Below are 27,010 nucleotides of genomic sequence, written 5' to 3' on the forward strand. Positions count from 1 at the left end.
CACCGAGAACTGCGAGATGAACACACATATCGACTGAGAACTGTGACGTCTTATAGAGAGCCGGGCTGCGTGTATGCTCCGCCCCCAAGCTGTGGGCGGAGCATTATCCCAGCTCTGCTTTCAAGAGAAGCAGGCGATGAAGTGCCTCATCTACTGGTTTGCCAGGAAACGTCGACGTCATGCCATCGAAGCCATCGGCGAAATCATCGAAGAAGGAGATGAAGAGCGAGAAGTCCAGCCGGTCCGGAGACAAGAAGAAGAGGAGTCATCGGAGGGAGAGCTACTCGGTCTACATCTACCGTGTGCTCAAACAGGTGCACCCAGACACCGGCGTGTCGTCGAAGGCGATGTCGATCATGAATTCGTTCGTGAACGACGTCTTCGAACGCATCGCCGCTGAGGCGTCGCGACTCGCGCACTACAACAAGCGATCGACGATCTCCTCCCGCGAGATCCAGACGGCTGTCCGACTCGTCCTCCCCGGGGAACTCGCCAAACACGCGGTTTCCGAGGGCACGAAGGCTGTGACCAAATACACCTCGTGCAGGTAGAGCTCCGATCACCTCTACGGCACAAATATCTAACCCAACGGCCCTCTTTAGGGCCACAAACTGGTGCCGAGTACTTTCGTTTACTAAAGTTTACCAGTAGCTAACAGATGATTTCAAGAGAAACTTTTAGATGTGATACTGTAGTTTTGCTGTGGATTGATGCTAAGTAGGATTGAGCCTGGTTCAGTGGACTTGGTTATGTTATACGTCCGCTGGAGTTTTGTAGTTATTTATTATGAGGTGGAAGTTGGTGTTTGAAAATGCTAAAGGCGATTCAAAGCTGATTTCTTGTGTTCGAATTCGAAGTTAGACAGCAAACGGTAAAGACAGAAAATGGATATCAATTAGGATTAATTGCAAATAAATGACTGTTTGTAATTAACTCTCAGTTAAGATATTTTTAACACTGTGATATTTAGAGACGGATATGTGTTATAAAGAATAAACCAAATTTTCATACAACATTATAATTTGTGGATTTAAAACCAACAGATCTCTTGCATATAAAATAAACTAAGAGGAATAAAATATCATAATTATCATATTATTTTGGAACAATTATCCTGTGAACTAATGTAGTCTGGATGTTGGCTCATCATTGAAATCCTGTGATTTCATCTTCTTCGCTTTAAACATCAGCACTCCCAGATCATTCCCGAGTTTTTCCTGGAATTTAATAATTTGGGAATTAGATCCATGTTGAGATATTTTGACTTCCCATTTATTTCAAGAACTCACTAAATGTTCCAGCTGACTTTTCTTATAGACGATTCCATCCAATTCATCGCACATATACATATGTGCACGTTCTGGATCACCAGCCACTTGTACTGGATGGGAAGAATCAACCTGAGAAGTATAGAATATAGTGCAGATCATATTCGCTACTCCATTTCTATGGATTTATATATTTTAAGAAATTTGGCTGTATTGGTTTTTTGATGTGAGTACAATCGGTGTCGATTGTATTCAACCTAACCAGCGTTATTCGTCTTCGAGAGTACCGTGCGTTGCGGTAGGTGCGGCGCGCTCTCGTGGACGAACACACCTGGTGTGAACTATAGAGAGAGAAGAACAGGAAAGCGATCTCAACTATGGTTGTTTTTCCCTACTACATTGATATCTACTTGAAGTGATGTCGGCTGAGCTCTTTTACTTAATAGTAGTATATAATAAATGAATAGTAATAAATTAATTATTGATAATAAATAATAATAAATGTAATAGTAGACTTTCATAGTGATTTAAGCTACACCGTTCTCCTGCCAATAAATCCTTCACTTCTTATCCATAGGCACATGAAGTTCTAATTAAAAAGATTTTTTCTTTTGAAAAACCAGTACACATTCACCTACCGGTTTCAAATCTCTAGTCTCATCGAGGAAACAACTCAATCGTTCGCCGAAACCTGGTGCAAAGCATTCAGGATCGATGGCAACGAAGCATTGACCCTAAAAGGAGTTCTTTTTTTTCAGTCACCAACTGATAGTTGTTTTTGGTTCTCGAAAAATCCATAAATATGGAAAATGATTCTACTGCTGAGATTCTGAATGACTCATTAGCTTTGTTTTCTCACCAAATTTGCATTCTCATCGGTTGTTTGCCACTTTCTAATCGATTTCCCGAACGATGAACCAGCCATTATTCCGCACAGGATCTCCACCATCATGCATAGACCAGTTCCTTTGTAGCCACCTAGATGATCCAGGTACTTCTACATTGGATTAAAATCCCGGGAACGGTACAAATCGCTTGCGGGCATCACATGTGACGAAGCCATTGGCAGACTTCCAAAGCGGCCCCCGGGACTAGGCGGAGGTCCTGGCGCGCATGCGCTTACTGTAGATCGGCGGCAAATGCGCGGGGGCGGGGCGCGGGCTCGTGGATTCTTGACCGTAGTCGTTTTGTATTATCTTTCAGAACCACTGTCTTCATGGGACAGATATTCGTGGACGATGGCGACACACGTGGGCCCCTTTTACCTGGACACTCTCTATATTGGACCACCTATCCGGAGCAGGAGGCGCGTCGCGGTCGCTTGGATCAACATAAGTACGGCCACACACACCTGTAGATTCAGATCCACCAAGAGGTTGCAGCCCTCCACCATTCAACACCTCCTTAGGATCCTGCGTCTCGATTCCTTCGGCGTCCGCTCCCCAGCTCCTTGGAATGCGTTTCCCTCCACGACGATCCACAACTTCTATCTGTAGATCGAGTGATCAACACAATAAATTTGCCAGTGAGAAAAGTTTATGAAAATATGAATAATGTTTTGGTTTACTTTTCCATAAGCAACTGTTGTCGACGCCATGTCAAGGAAAAACGAGTCGCCATTTTCTGCCGGAGCTGCCATGCAAATTGGATTCGATCCAAGACTTTTTTCAGCGGAATTTGTTGGGAAAACACACGGAGAAGTGTTTGTGAAGGCCATACCCTGGAATGTGAAATGTTCTGCTTACATAAATCCGTAGGGATGACTACTTAACCTTACCACAAGACCTTGCCTAATAGCGGCTTCAGCATACCATCCTGCAATTCCGAAATGATTCGAGTTTTTCGCCACCACCCATCCAATGCCATTTTCGCGAGCCTGTATGGAAAATGTTGAATGGATAGAGTTTTCGTACGCAGTTCTATAGTACCGCCCTGGTACGTTACCTTCTTGGCGGACGCAGCTGCTAATACCCTGTCTCTCTGCACTCACCGATCGATGAGACAAAAATCGATAGGACGATGACGTCAATAAATCTCTCAAAGCTTCTCTTGGCTTTTTTAGTTGATAGCTCTTCATTCTTTTTCGTAAAATTGAACATGATCAGCAATAGTCCGAGTCCTATTGATCATTGCAGAGTCATTTTTCGCATCAGCGTCATCACATATCGATTATTCTTCCATCGATTGGCATGTGCGGACAAACGCGAGGGACCAATCCCCGTCCGTCCGCCATGAATGCCACAAAATACAAAAAAATTGTCTATTATCTATTGTCTCACCTTCTGAATAGCTAGCTTCATACAAAAATTTCCAACTACTGGCCCAAGCAGATTGCAACCGTCTACCCATGCGGTGGAACCTTTCTGTTTGATGATGAGTGGTTCACCTATAATTAATTGTATTTATTTAGAATGGAAGGTCTAGTCTTTGTCAGACTGTAAACTTGTAAATATGTAGGAGAATACGTTCGCGAGAGTTTTGAAGTAGTTTTTTCTTGTTCTTAAACTTGTAAAAAATGAGCCTGACTATACTTTTCTTTTCAAATTTCCTGATGCAATAGTTAAACAATTTCAATGATAAAGCTCTGGATTTTTTTTAGATATTGCAGAAGAATTAATACAAAAAATAAGAAGTTTTTACAAAATCCTCTAAAAAAGATCCAAAATGGCTTAATTTCTAAGCTTTATCATATTTTATTGTGTACTTAAAAATCCATAAAATATTGCTGGACCTCAGCAAAACTCTGAGAACGAAATAAATATGCTTTTTCTTAAGGTTATATTCCTACTACGTGCGTACATTGTCCCAAGTTGTTCTTTTTGTTCTTTTTGAGGATAAAGATGACTTTAAATGTGTATTGCAACAAAAGACTAACAAATAAAATTTTAAAAGAAGAAAAAAAAAAGAAAAGAGGAATTAAATGGCTTGAAATCAACATTCTAGAAAAGTGGATAAAAAGATAAAGATAAAAAAGAGGAGTGGATAAAAAGATAAGGATAAAAAAAAAGGAGTGGATAAGAAGGATGAAGTAATTGGCTGCGGTCCATCAACGAGGAATCGGTTATACGGTCGTCTACGGTACCAATACGGTCGGCTTCAAATCAGAAGCATCGAAGAACTGTATGGGACCTATTCGATAAGGTACAGGGCCAGTTGAACTGTATCAAACTAGTATCCTTATACTCACCTGACAGATCCAACACCTTTTTATGGAATCCTGAGGTAAAAAGGGTCTCGTTTACTTAGGGCTGAATCGAAACATCGAAAGCGCAGACACTATGGGAGCTGGTTACCGCTGCGCCACGCCATAGCTGGAGTCCGTGCCCAATATATTTTTTAATTTTATTATCACTATTTATTATTATTATTATTATTTTACATTTTCGAGGATAAATAGGACAATGAAAAAAGAACTGTCGGTGATTTCTTTTTCCAAACATGCTTTCCAATACTATTTAGTCATTTTGCTGACGCAAATTCAGTGCAGCTACACTTCGCTGCGGGACCTAGCCGTTTTTGCAGGAACATTTCAGAGCTAAAACGAGTAGAGACGTATTTCTGCGCTGCATGGTGTATCGGTTCGAGGACAAATTTTTATTGGATAACAATACATGTTGGAAATGTTGGAATGTTAAAATAAAATGTTGGATACATTTTTCCACAAGGACACGTTTATCCAGCTGGAAAAATTTTACTGGATAGGGCTTGAAGTCTTGGTAGCACTTGTACTAATCATCGTATGCACTAGATTTTTTAGTCGAAATAGACACAAATATAAAAACATAAAAAATAGATAGATGTAAATATATGAAGATAGTGAGGTGAACGTGGGGCCGTATCCCAAGTGGATTGATTAACGCCAGAAACGTTATCCTTTATCCTTTGTATGAAAATAATTTAATATAAACATATAATAAGTAAAAAATGAATACAAATATGGAGGAAATAGAAATAAATACTATATAATATATGAGTATAAGCACACCTTCGCTTGCTGTTGATTTCTCGGCCAAATCGTTCACATAGATATGCAACCGATTCAATCCATGAGAGTAATGGCCACGATAATCGGAGCAAATCAGAATGTCAGCAAGTTGTTGAGCATGTGATGCCGAACAGGAGACCTTCTCCAAGCAGTTCAAAACGAACAGGCGTAGCTGAAAGTAGGTGACATACATATGTAGTCGTTTTAAAGGCATTACCCCACGAATCTGAGGTGGTACGGATTTCAGGTGGAGTATTCGTATGCGGGATTATGGAGTAGATTATGGAGACGGGGGTGATTCCGTCCATTTCTTCCAAATTGTCGTAAAAGACGGCCGGGAGGATGCGGCGCGTGCACACGGCTGGCGCGCTCCAACCGAACTCTTTATAGAAAATAGTGCGCCAGAACGCCCGAAGCCGTATCTTCCGGGCCGTTTTTTAAGGCAATTAGGAAGTAATGGACGGAATCACCCTCCTCACCATAATCTACGACCCCGTATACGAATACTCCACCTGGAATCCGTACCACCCCAGATTCGCGGGGTGATGCTTTTAAAGGGTTCATTTTCAAATCACTGGTAGAAATAATGAATAATAATATTATAATAATGAATAATAATGAAAAAGTAAAATTGTAACAAAACCCTGAGGCTAATACACATGAAATAGGCTAAGTATAAGCTCTTTTTTCCCTAAATACTTCGATATCCACTTGAAAATTTCGAGCCCTTATCCAAATCAAAACTCTTTCACGCTTACATAGACCTTTTTATTGATTATATTTTTGTATTTTTATATTTTTATATTTAAAAATGAAACATTTTTGAAGGTTTCATGTGCTTCGACCAGACAAAACCTCATTTTTCAATGGAACTTAACCAACTTTAAAAGCACTTAAACTCGACAATAATGCACTTAATCAATTCGTTCTGTAGATAAGAGATAAAAAAAAATCTCACCTCCTTCTTCGACACAACAATTTCTTCAGACTCATCGAATGTTTTCTTGATTATCATTGCCTAGAAATAAAACGCAATTTTCACGTGAAGTACTTGAAAAATAAAGGATTTGATGCAGTAATTTCTAAACAAGACAAAAAAAAAAAACGAAGAAAACTGTTATTTCGATCCATCTACAAAATACGAGACGAGTAAAATTATCACCTTACAAATCACCACATTTATAAGAGGTACCATAACGTAGAACCTTCTTTAGGCGTTTAAAATCTATATATTTCAAAATCGAAAACCGTTTTAATATTACAGATCCGGAAATGGGGAACCAATCCACAAAATGACAAAGAGTCAGGTGATTAGCTTATTTAAACCAATTATTGGAAATAAAGAAAGAACAAATTGTTTGGGGTATCAATCAATCAATAATAATATCAATTAGGATCCGTCAACACGTTCGACTTCAATTCAGAAACGTTTGAGGTTCATTAACCCGGCCTACATATACAGTGTCTAAGCGGAGGTCATCCGATCTATCAATTTTGTATCTAGAGATTAAAAATGCATTGAAAATTAAATTATTTTCTTTCAATTGAAGCTGCAGGTGAATAAAGCTCTTTTTTAGAGCCTCACTGTGATTTTCCAAAGAGAAATTAATAATAATCAAGTAAATAAATGCTGAAAAACTAAAATTACATGTTTTTGTTGAAGGATCAGATAGAAACACAGCTAAGGAGCCCTGCAACAAGGATCAATGAGTTTCCTCGCTTCTATTTATCCTTAATTACATATTTATGGTGGAAATGGAGCTATTGGTGATGATTTATGGCATAATATGTTTACTTATAAGGCATAAATGTTGTTTATGGAGATGAAAAGTGATTTACAGCCTACATTACGACTGCGTACGTTTTCGTGGACTTTTCCTTTCTTTTTGGATCTCTCATATTCTAAGAAAATTCTAAGAAAATTCTAAGAATTGAATACGACGCATTTTGTTTACTTTGAACTGTCAAATTATGGTGACATCCATGAATCCTTGGGGAAAAAAACGTGCAAAATCAAAGAAAAAACATAGCAATGAGAAAAAAATTGAAAAATGTGTTAATGACATTACAATATAGTAAACAATTACTGATACGGTTGTTGATAGGAAATGATAGTTGATAACTGATATTTATAGTGATTTTTTCATAGTGTATACTTATGAAATAACCAGTTATCATCACTAAGGCACCACATAACTTCCTCAAAAAATGATGATATTTCATTCGATTTCAAAATACACTGAACTTTGATTTTGATTTTTTACTTGTCAATATGGGTAGGTAAATTGGACGGAAAATTTTCTCATGATGGTAGGGAGTTTTTTTTTTTAAATATTTTTATGCGACTTCTTTTTAGATAGAAATTATTGCTAAATAAGGTTGGGTTGATGTTTTTTTCTTGTGTAACTCCTGAGATCTGCTAACTTAATAAGTCTAGGTCTCTGGAACTTTCCATCATCACACACTATATCATATACAATAGTTTTCGTTTTGTTATAATTTTTTTTCGCTTTTTTTCTTCTCTCTTTCTTTTCTGACCTTGATTTTCCCTTAACTTTTTTTAGCATTAAGAAAAGAATCATACAACTGTAAAGACAAGATAAATGATGAATGACAAACGATGAAAATGTGATTGTAGTATAAATAATATAAATATAAACAGGTAAGATGAGTAAATACTCTTGACCCATTTGATTGTTCTTCACAAAATGTCATTCTCATAAATTAATTTGGTATGGATTTTAAGAGAAAACGCTTTAAAAAAAGAGCAATAAAGAAAGAGAAAAAACGAGTTCAGTGATTAGAAACCGCAGAATGGAATAAAAACCGTTCTCTGATAAAAAAACTGTCTTGAAAAGTAGTTTACCCGACTGATAATCAAGGACAGAAGGCAGTGTAATACGTTGATGTTGTCCATTTCAAGTGCATGACGTAACGCCCGTCCGTACCATACATACACAACTGATATACAGTACACAATCTCTTTTAGTTGCCTATTTGTAGAAATAAACAAAATTTTATCTCTTTTTTTCTCGAGAAAACGCAATTTTCATCGGAATTTACCATATGATCAGTTCCACAATTTATTTTCAAATTTTTAAACTTTTTCTTATTTTCCTCATTTTCTCATTGTATTTTTAGTACATCTTAATTGTATTAAAAACGTATATCGGTAAAAAAAAATAGAGAAATAAACAAATACACCTTGAGATTTAGGCGCAAAGTCCATAACAAAAAAAGATGTGGGGGAAATTTGTGAACAAAACATTATCCAAGCACTAGAGAGCGTTGAACATTTCAAAAAAAAACTTTAAAGCAAGTTTTCTTCTTTAAGAAATTGTAATCTGAAGTTAAGTTGGTTAAAAATTTATAAAATTTAGAATTTAGAAAAAATAAGTTCGAATAAATAAATGAATAAACAATGTTGAGATAAATCTGCAGTATATCCTAAGTTGAACGATAAAAATGAATCGAGGGTAACTTAAATTCATTTATTGTAGTTATTCAATTCTCTTGGTTTATCAAAAACAAATAATAATTTTAAAACAGCAAATTAGAAAATAAAATTAATAAATAAAGATATAAATATATGTATAGTAACATATTACAATATAGAATAATACAATAGTAATATACAATAGTAATACAATAATATATAATAATATACATGAAATAAAATAAATAAAAAATAATTAAAATTCCAAATAATAATTTCAAAAAAATGATGGCTATTTTTATCTACTAGTAAATCAATCGGCTGTACTTCACTGAGAAACTCCTACGATTTTTTTCTGTAGTCAGAAGTTCTGGATCTATGACCAATATCCGTTTATTTAGCGCCTTTTTTCCTACTATAGGTCATTAGCACCGTATCCGTAAAGAGCATACTTAAATCGTACATACTTAAAGGGAGCATACCACGAATCTGAGGTGGTACGGATTTCAGGTGGAGTATACGTATACAGTATAGGAGACTATGGACAGGAGGTTGATTCCGTCCATTTCTTCCTAATTGCCGTAAAAAACGGCCCGGACGATACGGCTTCCAGCGTTCCGGCCCACTATTTTTCACAAGGTGTTCGATTGGAGCGCGCCAGCCTTGTGCACGCTCCGCATCTTCCGGGACCGTTTTTTTTTACGGCAATTAGGAAAAAAATGGACGGAATCACCTCCTTTTCCTTAATCTACGATCCCGTATCAGAATACTCCACCTGAAATCGTTACCATCTCAGATTCGTGGGGTGATGCCTTTAAGGCACTATGCTCTGCCGCAAATATCGCTGGCGGATGGTCAAGCGCGCGATTCCGTCGCAGTTATCTGATCGGCCGGCGGTGCCAGGCATGATAAGCTGTCTATCGGTGTCCTAATAGAGCTTCATAACAATGTGTCACTTTCAATTTCTCTGAATTATCGAATGATACCTACACATCCTACCGTATGCTATCATACTACTACTCATTCCTCAATCAACAGATGTTCTATCAGTATTGTTCGTAGCGGACCGAACGTTCTTTCGATCGATATTTCCGGTCAAAACCTCAGGTTAGAGCCTGTTTTTTTTCTCTATTCGAGTTAAATTTATTTCAAAAGAAAAATGTGGCTTTTGATTTTTTTATACGTGTTTAAAGGTACTGCATTACGGTAACAAAATAGAAGAATATTTTTTAGAAAAAATAAAATTGAAATTAAAATGGAGTGAAAAATGTAGAATTTTTTAAGATTATGATTTTTGATTTTTCTTTTCTCGAGTCAAATTTACATCAAAAGAAAAATGTGACTTTTGCTTTTTTTATACGTGTTTAAAGGTACTGCATTACGGTAACAAAATAGAAGGATTCTTTTTTAGAAAAAAATAAAATTAAAATTAAAATGGAGTGAAAAATGTAGATTTCCTTCAGTCATGTCTCACACTGAGAAAACTGTCTATTATTCACTGTGAAAGAACAATGAAGAAATCGTCGATTCCGGGAGAACATATTAAGGAAAACTTTGACAATTTGAAAATGAATCGATTTTTCCACACCATATCGATTGACGGCCTACGATAATGTTTTTTTTCGCTCCATACTTTTTGAAATTTGAGAAATTACTTCCGTATTTTTCAGAATGCTCAAAAAAACCCCAACATAACGCCTTATGGAAGTCTTTTTGAAATTATTTCCCATAATCTTCACGTTTAGGATTCTTCCATGGATTGTAATACAAAGTCGTAACACACTTATACATCTCATAGCGGATGGGAATCTTCTCAATGAGAACGCCTTGAATATGCCGATATTTCCTCGTTTAAAAACGTTGAGTATCGATTTTAATATGGTAAGTCTTCTACCGTATCCTCTATCGTATTAATCATCGAAATATGCAGTCACGCCGCAAGGTATTGAGTTGGCCTGACGCTCCGCGTCCCTGCCATCGATTGGCGGGGCGGTGCGTCAGGCCGGCACAATAGGTTCGGCGGTAACTGTAAACACGCTTATTGCATACCTATTCTCAGACCATATTCTTAAACCCTGTTTATTGATTGATTGTGAATGAAGGTTCAGGTCCGACGAATCCCTACACTTCTACATAATCTCCACAAAAGTTGCCCTCAACTCACATCTCTTAGTCTCATAGGGAATCCTGGCTGGTTCCCGCCATCTTGGGCAAGAAACGAACGGATTCTCAAACAGTACAGGTATCCATACTTTTGCAGAACCGATCCTCTTCAGAGGAGAACTTTCGACCAACCCTAAAGATACAGATTTAACATATGGATTTGGAAAAGTGCGTACAGATACATTCGGTGCCGTAATTACTGTATTTGCCTGAAGCATTGCGTCCTTAATGGAAGCGCACCCTTCTGTCCGCCGCTCTACCTCTGCCAATGGATGGTACAGTCGATAAGGATATAAACTCTTCAAAACTCCTCTTCTCTTGTTTTTTTTTCTTTTTTCAATCGTTTTCGTTGATCCTCTCATTCATGTAATTGTGCGATTGCATTAATATCAGTTCATAGTCGTCGTTGCCGCGAAATCCTCATTCATTGTCATCGCCGTATCGATTATCGTTCCATCGATCGACAGAGGGGCGTGCCCGCCTCACACATTACTCCGACGAAATACGTACGGGAACGATTGCAGTTCTCGTGGTCCTCAACTATATCGTTTCAAATACAATTTAAAGACTTTTACTTGATATATGTATGAGAATCAATTTATTTTGGCGGAATATATAATTTTAGTTATGTTACAATTACATTATATTTACATTTATATTGTATTTATATATTCACTATTTCACACAACGACGAGACAACGATTTTCTCTCCCAATCCAGCTTCTTAGAGTCAAGTAATCCATATAAAGTATCGATATTGATGTTAATGTAGCCTATGGATGCTTTTATTTATTTTTGTTTACTTTCTTATTTATTGTAACAACTTTGTTGTTCTAAAAAGTTGAAAGAAAATATCTAAGTGATGTTTTCCTGACATTTCAGGAAAACTGTGCTTACCATGCTGCCTTATCTGCATTCCATCGATGCTAGAACGACAGAGAAATTACCGCGAAACTCGAAATGGATCGATTCCACGTCATCTTCTGGTGATGAATCAGCATGAATTGTTTGTAAATAAGCTATTTTATGTACTCTTTCTATTTTATTTCATATATTTCAAATTTCATATATATATATATTTTATATATATTTCAAATTTTGTATTTTTATTTATTTTATTTAATATTTCATGTACACCACAATTCCATTACTTTTCCCTTAAAAAAATAATTTATTCGGTTGTAGCGTTGTAAATATGTAGATATGTATGGTGTAAATAAAGATGTAAATTTGTTGTCAATATATTCAGAGAAATAAAAATCCCCCCGGGCGTGGATTCTTGGTCCTGGATAACATCTCAAGAAATCCTCATTTAATTATTTGTATCATGTCGAAGAATTGAATCCCTTCGATTCGTCGGTTAAAGACATCAACCATCCGAAAAGGTTTTCCAAAATTCATGAAATGCGCCCCCCAACAAAAACGTTGAAGGCAAGTTTAAATTGGGGCGCCCTCATTTTGTCGGACGTCGGCGATGCGATGTGTCGATTCCCTCTAAGTTTTGTTTGTACTCTAGCCTATATATGTTATCGATTGATTTGTGATTATACTATGATCGGAGACGATCAGTTTGCACAAAAATTCTCCCCCCGCCCTCCCCATCCCTTCTCGAGGTGAAGAATCTACAGCGTCAGGCCCTTGTTGGAGTGCTTATAGATTTTTCCGTATCGATCGAAAATGATTGCACGTTATGCAAAAAAATGCGAATAAAATGTCCAATTATGGTAAGAAGTCCTCTTCAATCCAAGTTTTTTGAAAATTGGAAAGACATTTCATGCCCTACGGTTCATTTTTTTGAAGTTTTTACTACCAAATTAAATTTTACTACTAAAATTATGTTCGAAACTTTTTTGAGGTGCGATAGAGCCTCTGTGGATCGAGAGCACCAAGTCTTCTTATAGTCAAGCGAAAACTACATGACATTCGGTGCAGTTGCGGCCTCGCCCCAAGTGACGCGGTGAAGCCAACGATTGTGAACAGGTTGGGACCCTGGCTAGCTCCACTCATCTCTGCAGTCTGAATTGCTCGCAATCGCCAACCACATGTTCAAGTCGTTTTAACCAGACTATAACCAAATTCGCATGAATTGATCGTTTTCTGCACGGGTCCCATTGATATCTCTGCCCCACCAACAAAAACCAATTCCCAATGTAGAAAAACAATCATATGCGCTCATTTCCGAGAATAATTACTTAAAAAGGAAGGAAAAACGCTTACGACACTGAAAAAAAGAGGTAAAATGTCCCGTTTGCTCTCTCGATGTCACACTAGGCCAACTAAGCCCTTCTTCTCTTCGGGACCAAGTAATCGATAGCAGAGTTGAATGGAAGGATAAGAACGTTGACTTGATGCATCGTTTTACCTCTAGAAACCACACACAATCAAAGAAAAAATCGGGTTATTCTGGAAAGAAAACGAAGATGTTGACCTTAATGGATTTATCGAAAATTTTGTACTTTATTATTTATGGATGGAGAAAAAAAAGCGAAAACAAACGTAAAACATGTGAATTGATTTTTTTTCAACGTTTATTAATTCAGGTACCATGTTGTCAGCTTTTTCTATTGTTCTTTTTGTTCAGAATATTCGTTATTTTAGAGACTTGGCGGTGCCGAATCGTGATGTTCTGCTTGAGTGTTCTGCGTCATAGTGTTAAGAGTTTGAGTATCCGATGTTGTTCCCAGGACAGAAGTACTTGGGCCCGTTGTTCTTTCGGTTACTGATGATAGTGGCGTCTCTTCTGTCTTCTTTTCTATTTCATTTGATTCGGGATTTTGTGTAGGTTCAGTACCATCCATAATCGGTAGAGCTGCTTGTGCGGTTTGATTCACGTCAATTATTTTATCTTGACTTTCATGTGGTTTCGTTTGAGGTTCTTTTTTAGACGACTGTGTGGACTCTTCTTTGGAGTCTGGTCTTGAATCTACCTTCTCGCTGTCCTGCAAATCAGATGAGCCTTGCAATTTCGAACGCGAAAGACTTGGCTCATCAGCGAGGTCCCTGAAATTTCGAAAAATTAGAACTATTGAGCACACTAAACTGTGTACAGTATTTGTTATGGTTTTTATTCCGCTAGACGAACATTCCAAGCACCGATCCACTGCAATTTGACTGTTGAATGGGCTTGCGTAGCCAAGCAGCTGTGGAGCCTACTACAGCGGTGATGATCTCAAATCATCGGCGACCGAAAGGAAGGAGGTATCTATACACTTCACGGATGCGATGGCGTAGCTTCTCTGTCTCCCTCGCTTCTCAGTGACCCTTTAACCGCCTCGAAAGCTCGCGCAGGTATGGTAGGGGCGAGCGGAGATGATCCTCGGTGCAGTTACGTAAGCGGCTGCGTTTGAAGTGGAGCAGTGGTGCGAAGCGTTAGGATCGGGTGTGAGAACCCCTGCTACAACTGTTCATTGCTGCAGTTCGCGATGGTCCCACCTCGATTCGAACCGCTACGCTCCACCGCACCGCTTCGAGCGAAGCCGCTTACGCGACTGCACCGTGCTTCATGTCGTTTTCACCCGACTATTACTAGTACAGACGGACTTTTATTCGTAACAGCGTCTCATCTTTCCTCATTACGGTACCGCTAGACGGCTGATAACTCGTGCTTCTGCCGCATGCGGTGTCGGGCGATTCCATACTTCAGCGCCCGATCGATATTCGTCAATTGACAGCGGCGCGTTCACGGCCACGTCATCGCGTCCGCGAAGTATGCGGTGAGCACGACGGGTGATATGTTATATACACATATAATTCCTTTTCAAAGGCACTCCACCGATACTTTCTTCGATAGCTCGCAGAAATGAAAATGATGAAAATAAAGATAAAGATGGAATAATAAGTATGATAGAAATGAAAATGATTCAAATTCTAAGATTGCCACTATTCTGGGTAGAGATCATGCAAAAATCGCTATTCCTCGACGCGGTCGCCTACGATTACAAAGTACAGCGATCAATAATCACTAATCAATAATCGGTAACACCAACCTCAGTTTAATTTTTGTCACTTTTCCTTTCATTTCCGTGTTCGCACTCAATCGTGATTGCTCGTCCGTGCTTGGTCGAGCAGTGGTGAGAGATCTGAACGAGGGTTCGCTCAACGCGTTATCGCGTCGCGTCGCACGAAAGCGGTCATCCACTCTCACTCCTTTTTCTCCACATGTTCAATTCCTACACGATCCGATGATACATCGGAAGTCGGGGATTTGTGATCTCCTTTCTGTTTTCTCGTGCAATTAACAAACAGAAATAAAAAGAAGAAAAATTGGATTATTAATAGCACCACATATTCCTGAAACAAACAATGAAGAAATAAAGTCTGGGATAAATTTCAAACTTTTGTATCAGGAATAAGACCGTGTCCTACCATTCAAACCAGAAGCTGCTACAAACTGAAAATGAATGAACGTTAGGATTAGTAAGCACTTTTTTTTTAGGAAAACAAGAAAATAACTGATATGACGTGAAGGATTCAAAATACGATATAGTTATGTTTCAGTATCAGTGCTACTCACTGTTTTTTTCCCCGGTTCATAGTTCATAGTCGCATCCGGCCTGACGCATTGCGTCCTCGGCGACGGCGTATAGCAGCGCCGATCGATAGGACGATCGCGAAATAATTTTAATCATACACGTAAGAAAAGACAAAAAGAAGATTCTGTGTGGAAATTTTCCAGGGACCATCACGTGTTCAAAACCGTCCTATCGAGCGCCCATGCCAAGCAATCTGTGGCAAAAAAAGCTCCGCTTAACGAGTAGACAACAAAAAATTTTGCATTTTCCTTACCTTATCAAAACTTTCCTTTTCCACTCCATTACCCAAACGATAATTTTTGCTACTGTCAGTCAGGATTCGATGCCAGGATTGAAATGAATGGTTTTGGGTATAATGCAGTCGGTTAGAGGTTCCGCTGTCCGCACGATCGATCGGCGGTTCAAATCCACCCCAGCGCAAACCAAGCCTTTCATCTCTCCGGGGTCGATAAATTGGTACCAGACTTGCGTGGGAGGATAAAAACACTGGCTTGACTCATCGGCTAGCCACCGCAAGTCATTGTATAGGCCAGTTACACGTTCGTGGGCCTCAAACGATTCTGAACTGAGATGAATGCTTTGGGGCGCATCCCAAGCGGATTGATCAACGCCAGACACTTTATCCTTTATCCTGTATGCCTATACGGGGTCGTAAATTATGGAGAGGGGGTGATTCCGTCCATTTCTTTCTAATTGCCGTAAAAAAGGCCCGAAAGATGCGGCTTCAGGTGTTCCGGGGCGCTATCTTCTCTATCTTCTACAATGAGTTCGATTGGAGCGCGCCAGGCTTGTGCACATCGCCGCATCTTCTGGGCCGTTTTTACGGCAATTAGGGAGAAATGGACGGAATCACCCTCCTTCCCATAATCTACGGCCCCGTATAGACATAACCCACCTGAAACCCACACCACCACAGACTCGTGAGGTGATACCTTTAAGTTTTACTGGGCTCCATCGCTTCGTGGGATTCGCATGTTAAACCAGCCCTTTAATAGCGCACAAGCGAGGAACTGTTTGCATGGGCGCAGCGTATACTTTGTGACTAAGTATAAACGTACTGTTAGGTTTGAACCGTTTTCCTATGACAGCAATGGAAAGAAGAGGAGAGAGTGGAGAATCAAAATACAATGTCTATGAAGTCACACCGCTTCTGTCAACTTCGCTTTTCTGGATACTGCTCTTTCATACGATGGTTAATGATTTTTCAGAAGAAATTATCTCCTTCTGATTCGTTAAAACATCATCTTCCAGATTTTTTCTTCGGAAAACCCCATTTTATGTGCAGTTGTGCACGAGCATTGATAAAATCGCTGCAAGATGGGGGGAACTGCTCGTCTGAATTCATCGGGAATACGCGATTAATGAATCCACGTGTACGAGCCCTCAGGCGAGCGTCAGCGCTTCACTCTCCGCTGCTTGCTCCTAAGGATAACCAACATTCGATAGAGAGAGAGGGAGTCTGCATTCAGCAGTGACTCATTTCCGTAGAGCTATTAAGTAGCCATCCATACTATTCGAAGCGTCGCGTAATGAGGCACGGATATTCGAGTAACAATCGGATTTCTCTTCCTCTACCTGTCCGCATCTCCCTCGTCAACGTCATTTTTTTTTTGTTCTCTCCCCAAATCCTTATGAGTCAAGCTTCATAATATAAAGGATAAAAGATAAAGTGTCCGGCGTTAATCAATCCGCTTGGGACCCGCGCCACCACGTTCACTTCAATTTAGAATCGTTTGTTGTTTACGAACGCGTAACTGGCCCATACAATGACTTGCGGGGGCTGGCCGACAGGTCAAGTCGGTGATTTTATCCTCCCGGACAATTCTGGTACCAATTTATCGACCCCGGAGGGATGGGCTTGGTGGCACTAGGGCGGATTCGAACCTCCGATCGATCGTGCAGGAAGCGGAACCTCCAACCGCTACACTACACCCCTAACCCACTACCCCCTACCATCTCCTTAATATAATATAGATAAAGAACAAATTTCGGGAAAAATATAGCCGGAGGCACTCTCAGTGACGTTCTTCTTACCAGATGCTCCGCCTTATTTTTTCTTTCAATAATTTTAGCTTACATGTCACAGATTCCATAGATCCCCTAAGACTAATGCTTAGGTCCTAGGGCCTTGACTAATTTAGTTATTTACTTCCAAAAATAAAGGCGCTACTGAGTGGGTGGGGGACGGGGCCTAACTACATTTCAACCGGAATCTCTTATATGAAAAAGGTCGGAAAAGTATTAAGCGAAGATCCAATGTGAATCAGGATCATCAGAAAAATCGAAGAGGTAGGAAGCGAACGAAAGTTTCATGAATTTCAACTATTGATCCTATCGATTTTTTATTCTTTTCACTTCCTCTTTTCAGAATTTTCTAAAATTCAGTTTAAAATCATTAATATCGGCAAGCAATTTCTTCCTTATTTCTTATATGAAGAAGATTGTTTATTAGTACATCCGAAAAATTGAAAAATAAACAATGTGAGGACAGATGCACATGTTCAGTGAACCTTTTTTGCTATCGAGCAAAAATATCCTTTATCAACCAGGATACCTTTCTATTCTAAGTAACTGTATTCTATCAGAATCAAAATAAAACGGTTAAATAACGTTACAGTCCCTTGCGCATCGTCTACGATACGATCAGGGAAGCATTCGTACCTCACACCTCACAGCTCCCAAAATTTTCCCAAGATTTTTTTCAAAAATCCTTAACAGCTCAGTCAGTCGGATTGGAAGATGGTCATAGGATAGTCCGAAAGTGTCGTAACTCGTGAAATGACCCATTCATCCGTATAAATAAAAGTAAAAACATGGAAAAAAATATGAAATAAATATTTTTTCATGGTAATCTTAAGAAAACGATAGTTATTGTTGATGTTTACTAGATGATGATATTGATTTAGATGTTTATTTCCAAAAACAATCCCTATTCAAAGTTTATCTTATAGAAATGAATCAAAAGAACTTCAAATGAAAGCAGGAGCAGCATGAATAAGAATATATCTGTAGAATCATCCTGTTCTTTTTCTAAAATTTATTTTTCTGCGTAAATTGTGAAGGAATACCGAGAAATTTCATTTTCCGAGTGAATAACCAAGGGAACGAACAGAATGGACACTTTTTCTTAACCGAAAAGCACTGGAAACCTGGGAAATTTTTGTCTGTTTCTCATGAGTGCTTTCTTTTTACAACCACTAATATGTGTGCTCGAGAATGTTCTTTTCTTTCCATGCATTTTCCTAATCCCGAAAGGAGTGAGATTGATTTTCTGGCGAAAAAAAAAGAAAAAACGATTCAGATTGGAAAAAAAAAGAAATCATTCAGGCGTATGCTGTAGTTCTATACAATACATATTAAATCATTAACAAATGCAAAATCATTTCTTTTTTATCTTCGACGCTATCGATTGATACTACTCTATCGATTGATCGCCTTATCGATTGGCAGGTGCGGAAAGGAGCAACGGCACACCAATGGCTAGCCCCTACGAGGATGCGGCGCGGCAATTCGTGACATAATACGTCCGATGGCCACAGTACAGAGATATCATGATGTGAAAATGAAATTTATGGTTTTTCATGGTGCAATTCGTGGTGGGACCCTCGAAAATGTCTAACTATGGTGAATATGGCTAATATGTGTCTATGGCGGCTCTCTAATTATGAACATTAATGTGCCTCATTAGGAATGAGAGAGGCTTTGAGAGACGTATGAGACGACCGTATACGGAACCCAGGATTTTTCGATGACACAAAAGATGGTCAAGGAATAATCTCTCCAAATTCTCTCTTCGAAAAAAAAAATTTTTTTAATAGAAACAAATAGTAGAAAAAAGAAAAATAAAACTAGAAAAGAAAAATAGAAATTGTGAATTAGATTTATGTTTTCTTGTTGTGTCAACGAGGATTTGTTGGAACTTTTTTTCATGACCGTTTCAACCGCATCAACCTCATCGGAGGTCCGAAAATTAAGGTTTGAGGTTTTTGATGTTATGTATATCCCATCAAACTCCTCTCTCCTTACCAAAGCCTCGATCCCGTTCAAAGTACGCCATGCAAGAACTCAAAAACAGGAAAAACAAAAACAAAAACAAAAAGGAAGAAAAAGCCAAAAAGTATTTTTAATTTAACAATTTATTAATCATTTTTTCCAAGAATATTTCATTTATATTTATACTATTTAATTATATTGTTGATTTTTAATTATTTTGAGGTGGTTTCTTCGATGAGTAGGAAAAAAATAATGTTTAGAGGTCAACCAAAAAACACGGGTACGCCTTCAAAATCCCCTTCAATGATATGTAGTGAAGCAGCGTTGAAATAGCAGTGAGAAGATGATAGATGGGACAAAAAACCTCGAGTCCCATCTTAAGGTTCGCTTTGTTATTCTTAAGAAGAAAAGTTAACTTTTTGTTTCTCTAAACCCTAAAGTATTCTGTGAATTATTATTACTACTCTTAATTTTTATTTACACCATTTGTTCATATAATTTATTTCGTTTTTAATTATTTCGTTCATCCTTCGCATTGCGGGAATCGCTAAATATTTTAGACGTAGCCGGATATCGACAAAAAAGTTTAGATAACAACAAACAACGTGAAACCGCGAAAGAACAAAGTGAGCCCAACTTTGAAATTTAAAAAAAAAATCGATTTTCCTGAACCGTTCCAACCGCTTGAAGCGGATCATCCAACTCCACAACATCAGGAATACTAAAATTTCAAATAAGGAACTCAAAACCAAATAATCTGGAGTTGTAAATAAAACATAATTCTGACAGCGTTAGATTTAATCCATCTGAAAGCATTCTAGAGAAAAAAAAACCATTTACGAGATTTGTGAATTCCTTCCTGCTCCCTTCCTTCGAAACGATTCGGATCTGGTGCGGATTCTAAGCTATCTATATTCCTAGAAGATTTTTCTAAGCAATACATCTTCTGCTTGAGCGACACATTAATTTTTCAGCATCAAAATCTAATCTCGCCACAACCGATCCACAAATTTAATAGAAGTTCAATCATACCATTAGGTACTCCTTAAATTGGAACTTAAGTGCATTCTTATTAAAAATGTGAAGGAAAACCTTTAAAAAAGATTTGTACAACTAACAAAGCGCTTCCGCACGACCAAAAACAGGCGGCGATGATCTCATCCTTGACAGATATTGATTATGGGGTGGTCAGGGATATCGGTTCGGGAGCACAAGACATATGGGGAATGGGGAATATAGGAATAGCTGGATTATTAAACACTGAGAAATGGAAATGAACAAGTTTATAGTTCTGATCTTCGCTCAGCTTCGCAGCTGGTTATAGCTGCGGTTGCACCGCAACCAGCTACGTGATTGCACCCCATTTAAGGCCGCTTTGATCTGACTATTTATTTATTTATTTGTTTATTTATTTACTTATTCTTATATACACCAATGGTGCACCAAAGAAAAGAAGTTCAAGAACGCTGTAGAAGGTGATGAACATTATAAAAAAAGGAAGCACCTATCATGACGTCACAATCTAATAAAAATAAAATACAAATAAATAAATAAAATAAATAATAAATATGAACACACAAAAGTCCGAGTACAACAATGCCAAGATGAGAAATAGAGCGGCTAGGAATAGAGGAAGTGATGAACGAGTGAAGTGAAGGGGAGAGATGGGACGGACTCAACCGCGCTCATGTTTCTGGAAGCTCTATCTTCCTTTTTTTTCTCTTCGTAGCTTTAGTCCGCATGTCATAGCTCCTGAAACGCTAATGCTTAGGTTTTCAGGGTCTCGACTCACTCAGTTATTCACTGATCCAGAAACAACAGCGGGGTTTATTCCTCTCATCCCGTGACACTTTACCCGTGGTAAACTACAACTGATTTGCGATTTGACGAACCAAGAACAGATGCAGATGCCTTCGAGGCAAATAGAAGAAGCAGAACGATAAGAATCAGCGGAAGAAGGCCATGGAATATCATTACCATCGTCGCAGGCGGTAGGTCAAACGAAAAAACATCCACTCGATGCCATCATCCGTAGCCACTCACTTCATTGCTGATTCAAGGGCTTTGTCAGGATGATTTAGTTGAACTGATGATCAAATAACCATTTAGGCATACTTTTTAGTCCTCTAGACCCGCTATTGATTACTATTGATCAGATCCCGATACAGAACCCCCCTCCCAGACCACCATCACAATCCGTACGTCTCATTCAACCAGTTTATTCGCTCTATTCTAATAACGTGCTCGATAGCGAATGTGTGGAGACCTTTAATCAAATGTGGGAATCGATGAGGGCAATGTGACACACACACACACACAGCGCTCGATGGGGCAGGTCGATATACACGGCCCACATGACGTCGTCTGTCCATGTTGACGTGCACCATATCATTCGTTTCCTTCGATAAACTCCGGATTTACTGACAATAAGCTTTCAGTGGTGGATTTGTTGGATTCTTGTGTATTTTGTTTGTTTTCGTTGCGTTGAGCCATTCTCGCCTTCAGTTCGGCATTATTAAATCACATTTCCCGTTACAGAAGATGTCGTACGCCTATCTCTTCAAGTATATCATCATTGGAGACACAGGTGTTGGGAAGTCATGCCTTCTACTGCAATTCACCGACAAACGCTTTCAACCCGTTCACGATCTCACAATTGGTGAGTCCGACCGTTTTTTTTTTTCGCCCACTTCGTCCTACGGTTTTATCTCGCATCTGCGGACACGTGTTCGTTTTCGATCTATTTCAGAAAGGTGATAAGTAATTATTGGACGGGAAAGTCCAGTAGCAGTACTGTAACAGTCGGAACTGTTGCCTATTTATGCATGAAATCTCCGAGAACACGTCTGAGTCATACATTTTCCAGAATTATGCAGAGTGTCAATGATTGTTTTCATTCGATTCTCATTTTCGTTATTTTTGGCTCCGGTTGGGGGGAGTGAGGTTTATCCAAATTCATTTCCGTCTAATTTTAATATCCGTCTTTGGAGTTTTCCTAGAAGCTTTGTGCTCGATCCAATACAAGAATTGATTTCCAAAGCATGGAACTTTCAAGGAGGCAACCGGTCTCGTCTCTTCGTCGAAAAATAATACTGGAACTGAGCGTCGAAATTAACAGACATACATACATAAGTCCACTTATGACAACTTACACTATTTTAATATGCTCGATGGTGAAGGATGTAGGTTTGAATATCCCTGCGACCTTTGTGTTTCTTCTTCTTAATAAGGATTAGAGTTGGGTTCGAACGCATCCGTCATTACTTGCAGATTATTTTCTTCTCTTTTATTTTGTATCCTGCCAGCTTTTCAGCATTCAAGTGAACAATGTTTGCATTTACATTTCGATAGTGTCATCAAAAACTCACTTTGTATACTTGGAGAAGAAGTGGGGAGTTTGAGATGTAATACCTCTACCAAAGTTAGTTTTACGCTAGTTAGTTACGTAATCTAACTAGCGTAAAACTTCTACGTCGATATTAGGTTTTTCGAAATAAAAAGCAAATTAGGTCACATGCCACGTTTCGGACATCCATAATAGTTCGTTTCTGTGGTAAGTTCATGTTCACGTAATCGGATAGCCAGCATTGTAAGCGGAAGCATTTCACAGAATTTCTAGTTGTTTGTGTGAATAAACATGAAAAATGTCAGTAAACTTTTACGTTTACTGACATTTTTTCATGTTATTCTATAACGACTATTATTTTCTGCACTCTAAATAAGCTCAATTTGAGACGTTCATATCTATTTCCTAAGACTTCCTGCAAAATTTGGTTGCAAACAGCTCGAACTTCATGCATTCCTCTGAAGCTGCTTAGTAATTGATTGCAGCATTCAGCACTGGAAATGTTTACATGAGAGAGCTGCGTCGTAATTCCTTTTTCATCTGCTCTGGAGAGTTCTTGTAAACTTGTTCGGAGGAAGATAATCACGAAGGCTACTTTGCAGTAGTATACCAATATTCGCCAATATATAATACCAATATTCGCCTAATGTTTGTTTATTTGTGCTGCGGTTTATTTAATATCTTTCCACTCGTTGTTTGTTGCTTTAATTATCGTTGGCTCATTAAATAAACCTCAGAAAAGCCTGGGACCGTTTTATTGATCCCGTAGGGATGAAAGGATTGGTTGGTCTAAGACGACCCGTTCAAGTCGTCAAACCTCTTGTCAGCTGTGCTGCACTTATTCAATAAATAAAATTACTCCCATTCAATAAATTACTTACATGTTTTTCTTAGATTGCTTCGTTTCTTTTTTTTCCGATTGCGACACTTTTTAGAGAAGCTCTGTTACATGTGCCGGCTTTTTTTTTCAGTAGCAAATACCCGTCATCTAGGATGCGCGAGTACATAACACTCTCAGATAATATTGCATAATGTTAAGGTGTGGAGTTTGGTGCTCGTATGGTGACAATTGACGGCAAACAAATTAAACTGCAGATTTGGGATACTGCGGGTAAGTAAAATATAGTTCCTTCTAGGATTCATTGAATTATTTCGAAATATTACTATTAAAGTTCGAAATATTATTTCGTCAGTCTCTAATATTTTTGTCTTCGCCGTACTGTCTAGTATGCTAGATGGTAATCGAACTTTCACTCAGAGCTGATTGAATTTTTTTTCTGGATGGAATCGTTCTTTCATGAGTATTTCATAACTGTTTTTTTTCAGGGCAGGAATCATTTAGATCTATCACGCGATCATACTACAGAGGTGCTGCAGGAGCTCTGCTTGTTTACGATATCACACGGTATTTACAGCATTATTTTCGATCGTATGTTTATTCATGAACCATAATTGCAGTCGGGACACTTTTAATCACTTGACATCCTGGCTTGAAGATGCACGACAACACAGCAATAGCAACATGGTTATTATGCTTATTGGTAATAAAAGGTGAGATAAGATATTTCAAGTATTGTTTCATGTTCCTTCTGATAGTCAATTTGACTTAATTCTTTGTGTTACAGTGATCTCGAGGCTAGGCGCGAGGTGAAACGCGAAGAAGGTGAAGCTTTTGCAAGGGAACACGGGCTCGTATTTATGGAAACTAGTGCAAAAACTGCTGCTAATGTTGAAGAAGTGAGATTTAAGCATTATTTATATTTGTGTTGTTCCTGATCGATGGATCGGTACATTTCATTTTTGATACAGAGATGGCTTTAGTCTAGATCACTAACCATTACATTTCCATTCTCCTAACAGCTTTCACTAAATCAATTCCTAATTTCTAGGAGCGACTTTGTGCGCGTGCTAAGAAAAAAGTCTTCGCCGCAATTGTGTTAAGAACTTAGTAAATATGTCATATTGGCAAATGTCAAGTACTTGCGTGATACGAAAAGTCACATGAATACCTCATTCCGTTTATGAGTGACATTTAGCAACACTGTTTTCGAAACTGTTATTTGGAACTAATTCATAAGAAATCAACACCATCGACGTTTTTTGCTTGCGACATTTACTAACCATAAAAATCTAGGTAAATAAATAAAGGTTAAAGTAAATGTCTTTTTTCTTGGGGCTTCGTATTTGTTTGCCATTTTCTTCTTAATGACGCAACATTAAGTGTGAGACAATTGTGCGAGAAAAAAAAACAACTAAAAAATTGAGGAGTTTGGACATCTATAATCGATTTGAGCTTGGAAAAAATTTGATGTTTTTTTTTTGTTTCTGTACAAGTGGTCGCAAATGAGAATATGTACTAGTTTACTCCTTATTTCTCATAGAATAACTATCTGCTTTGAATGGGAATAAAACTGGAAATTTCGCCTCAGTAGTTCTCTGCAAACTCTGTGACAACAATCTCCTGTATTTGTAGCACTGTTTGTCTCATTCTATACATATATCATTGCTTGTTCAGGCTTTCATCGACACTGCGAAAGAGATATACAGGAAAATCCAAGAGGGCGTGTTTGACATCAACAACGAAGTAATATTAGTTACTTTCACAATTGTCGTCGAACAATTTGTTTTATTTTTTTTTTTCTAAATTTCAGGCTAACGGAATCAAGCTTGGTCCTCAGCACTCTCCGAGTTCTCCAAATTCTCCTGGAGGAAATGCTTCTGGAGGATTGGGAGGATCCAGTGGATGCTGCTAAATCAAATGTAAACAAAAAAAATCTGTCAAAGTCATGTTTACCTAATCTTCCCGATCGAAGACGTATGTTCATTTCGAAATGCTTTTAAATGTTATTGTCGCGGTATTCGAAGTTTTCCATAATTGCATGTTAATACAAGCTAGTCTTGAATTTGGCTTCCTCCGAGTTATTGCTACTATTTCGGTTGTATTCTTGCAAATCTTTGGTTATTTCCTGTGGTGAATGATAAATTCCGTTTCTTACAACCGAGTAATGCCATTTTCTGCTAGTTTCTTCTACTTCATTCTCACTTTGCCAATCGCACCCATCTATTCTGTCTAGTATATATGAAACGTATATTACTTTTCTGTGATGTTCTTTTTATCTCAGTTAGATCCGGCTCGTGAATCCGCATATGTGAAACCAGCGAGGTTTAATCTCTTCCTTTCGATGTTAGTGTACCAACTTCTTTTTCCATAAATGTTCAGTTTTATCGCTGTTATGCTTTCTGTGTTGATTAGTGTTTGTGGAGAGGAGTGCGTGTTTGAGATCGATCATGCGAAGCCCTGAATTGCCTAATAAATTGGCCTCATGTGGGTGCCGGCTTTGTTCTACTGACGAACTGAAGCCGATTCGGCTGCGAAAAAAAGAAGGACATCGAAAGAGATGTGGAAATAAGGTTTTGCTTAGCTGGAAATCGCTTCCACATCTTGGATCTTCTTGAATATCGTTTTTGAAGGTGTAACTATGTGTATTTGACTATCCATTTATCCATTTATTGAGTCGCTTATACTTTGACCTTTTAATTTGCTGAAGTAAACAGTGTTGTTTGTTGAAGTTTGCTTATCAGTCGTGCCATTTCTGCGCTACACCACATTTTTTATCTATCGTCGCTATAACTATTGGTTAAAAAGTTGGATAGTGTATTCTTGTGGGATGCAGGATAAGTATAGGATATTTGGCAGATCAATTTTTTGTTACTGCTTGACAATTTGCTCGGAACCAGTTTCGGCCGTCGGAACACTTGGAACAGTGATGGATCCAGTACGTTTGCTTCAGTTTACGATCGATTGTACGGGAGACATACGGGTGTAATCGATCGTGCAGACGATGCAGAACCTCTTAGCATTTACAGTTCACAGTTTGTTGCATCTACAGTTTCTAAAACTTTGGTTGAGTACATACAACGCTGTAAATTCTCCTAATGAAGCGAATTAACGGTAGCAAACTCCTTAAAAGTTAGGTGCTTCCGCATTAGGCTTGCGGTAGAGTTCAAATCATGGTGATATCCGGTGTTTTGTTTCAAATATTAAAAGAAAAGGTGCATCAATAGTTGTAATGCGATATATATGGTATTAGAACTCTTCTTGCACGGATTTCCTAACATTCTTCCTTATGTTCTTTGCAATCCACTGATAGCGACCATTAAATTGATTGGAGCTCCACAACCGTTCACGTGCTATCACTATAATCCCCGATATCCAGAGATTCACCGTTCCAAAGCAGCTTAAGCAGTTTTCTTATGACTACATGGAGGAAAAATGAAATCAGATCA

General features: G+C 38.4%; 5 protein-coding genes across 6 annotated transcripts; 3 read left to right on the plus strand and 2 right to left on the minus strand.

Annotated features, from left to right (window-relative positions):
- Positions 1–73: 73 nt before the first annotated feature.
- RB195_007807 (uncharacterized protein) lies at positions 74–400 on the plus strand (the record flags this gene model as incomplete). The annotated part of the gene is made up of 1 exon (XM_064181647.1): positions 74–400. One exon carries the CDS (start codon positions 74–76, stop codon positions 398–400), a length of 327 nt encoding a protein of 108 aa, XP_064038423.1.
- A 721-nt stretch (positions 401–1,121) lies between these two features.
- On the minus strand, positions 1,122–6,268 carry RB195_007808 (uncharacterized protein; the record flags this gene model as incomplete). Its single annotated transcript, XM_013448284.2, has 10 exons — positions 1,122–1,217; positions 1,290–1,400; positions 1,907–2,002; positions 2,128–2,246; positions 2,620–2,758; positions 2,836–2,988; positions 3,046–3,144; positions 3,548–3,654; positions 5,254–5,425; positions 6,212–6,268. 10 exons carry the CDS (start codon positions 6,266–6,268, stop codon positions 1,122–1,124), a joined length of 1,149 nt encoding a protein of 382 aa, XP_013303738.2.
- A 3,400-nt stretch (positions 6,269–9,668) lies between these two features.
- Positions 9,669–11,855, plus strand: RB195_007809 (uncharacterized protein; the record flags this gene model as incomplete). The annotated part of the gene is made up of 4 exons (XM_064181648.1): positions 9,669–9,796; positions 10,435–10,570; positions 10,798–10,931; positions 11,735–11,855. The coding sequence occupies 4 exons, from the start codon at positions 9,669–9,671 to the stop codon at positions 11,853–11,855; spliced, it is 519 nt and encodes a 172-aa protein (XP_064038424.1).
- A 1,591-nt stretch (positions 11,856–13,446) lies between these two features.
- Positions 13,447–15,392, minus strand: RB195_007810 (uncharacterized protein; the record flags this gene model as incomplete). Of its 2 annotated transcripts, none has more annotated exons than XM_064181649.1 (4): positions 13,447–13,852; positions 14,839–14,931; positions 14,997–15,142; positions 15,366–15,392. In XM_064181649.1, 4 exons carry the CDS (start codon positions 15,390–15,392, stop codon positions 13,447–13,449), a joined length of 672 nt encoding a protein of 223 aa, XP_064038425.1. The 2 variants fall into 2 exon arrangements, with proteins under 2 accessions (XP_064038425.1, XP_064038426.1); XM_064181650.1 differs by lacking the exon at positions 15,366–15,392 and adding an exon at positions 15,218–15,220.
- Positions 15,393–21,918: 6,526 nt separating this feature from the next.
- On the plus strand, positions 21,919–25,476 carry RB195_007811 (uncharacterized protein; the record flags this gene model as incomplete). The annotated part of the gene is made up of 7 exons (XM_013448285.2): positions 21,919–22,036; positions 23,763–23,834; positions 24,050–24,128; positions 24,182–24,274; positions 24,349–24,460; positions 25,239–25,307; positions 25,375–25,476. 7 exons carry the CDS (start codon positions 21,919–21,921, stop codon positions 25,474–25,476), a joined length of 645 nt encoding a protein of 214 aa, XP_013303739.1.
- Between the last annotated feature and the right edge of the window lie 1,534 nt (positions 25,477–27,010).

Source organism: Necator americanus, chromosome I (genome assembly GCF_031761385.1).
Source record: "Necator americanus strain Aroian chromosome I, whole genome shotgun sequence".
Classification (NCBI taxonomy): Eukaryota; Metazoa; Nematoda; class Chromadorea; order Rhabditida; family Ancylostomatidae; genus Necator; species Necator americanus.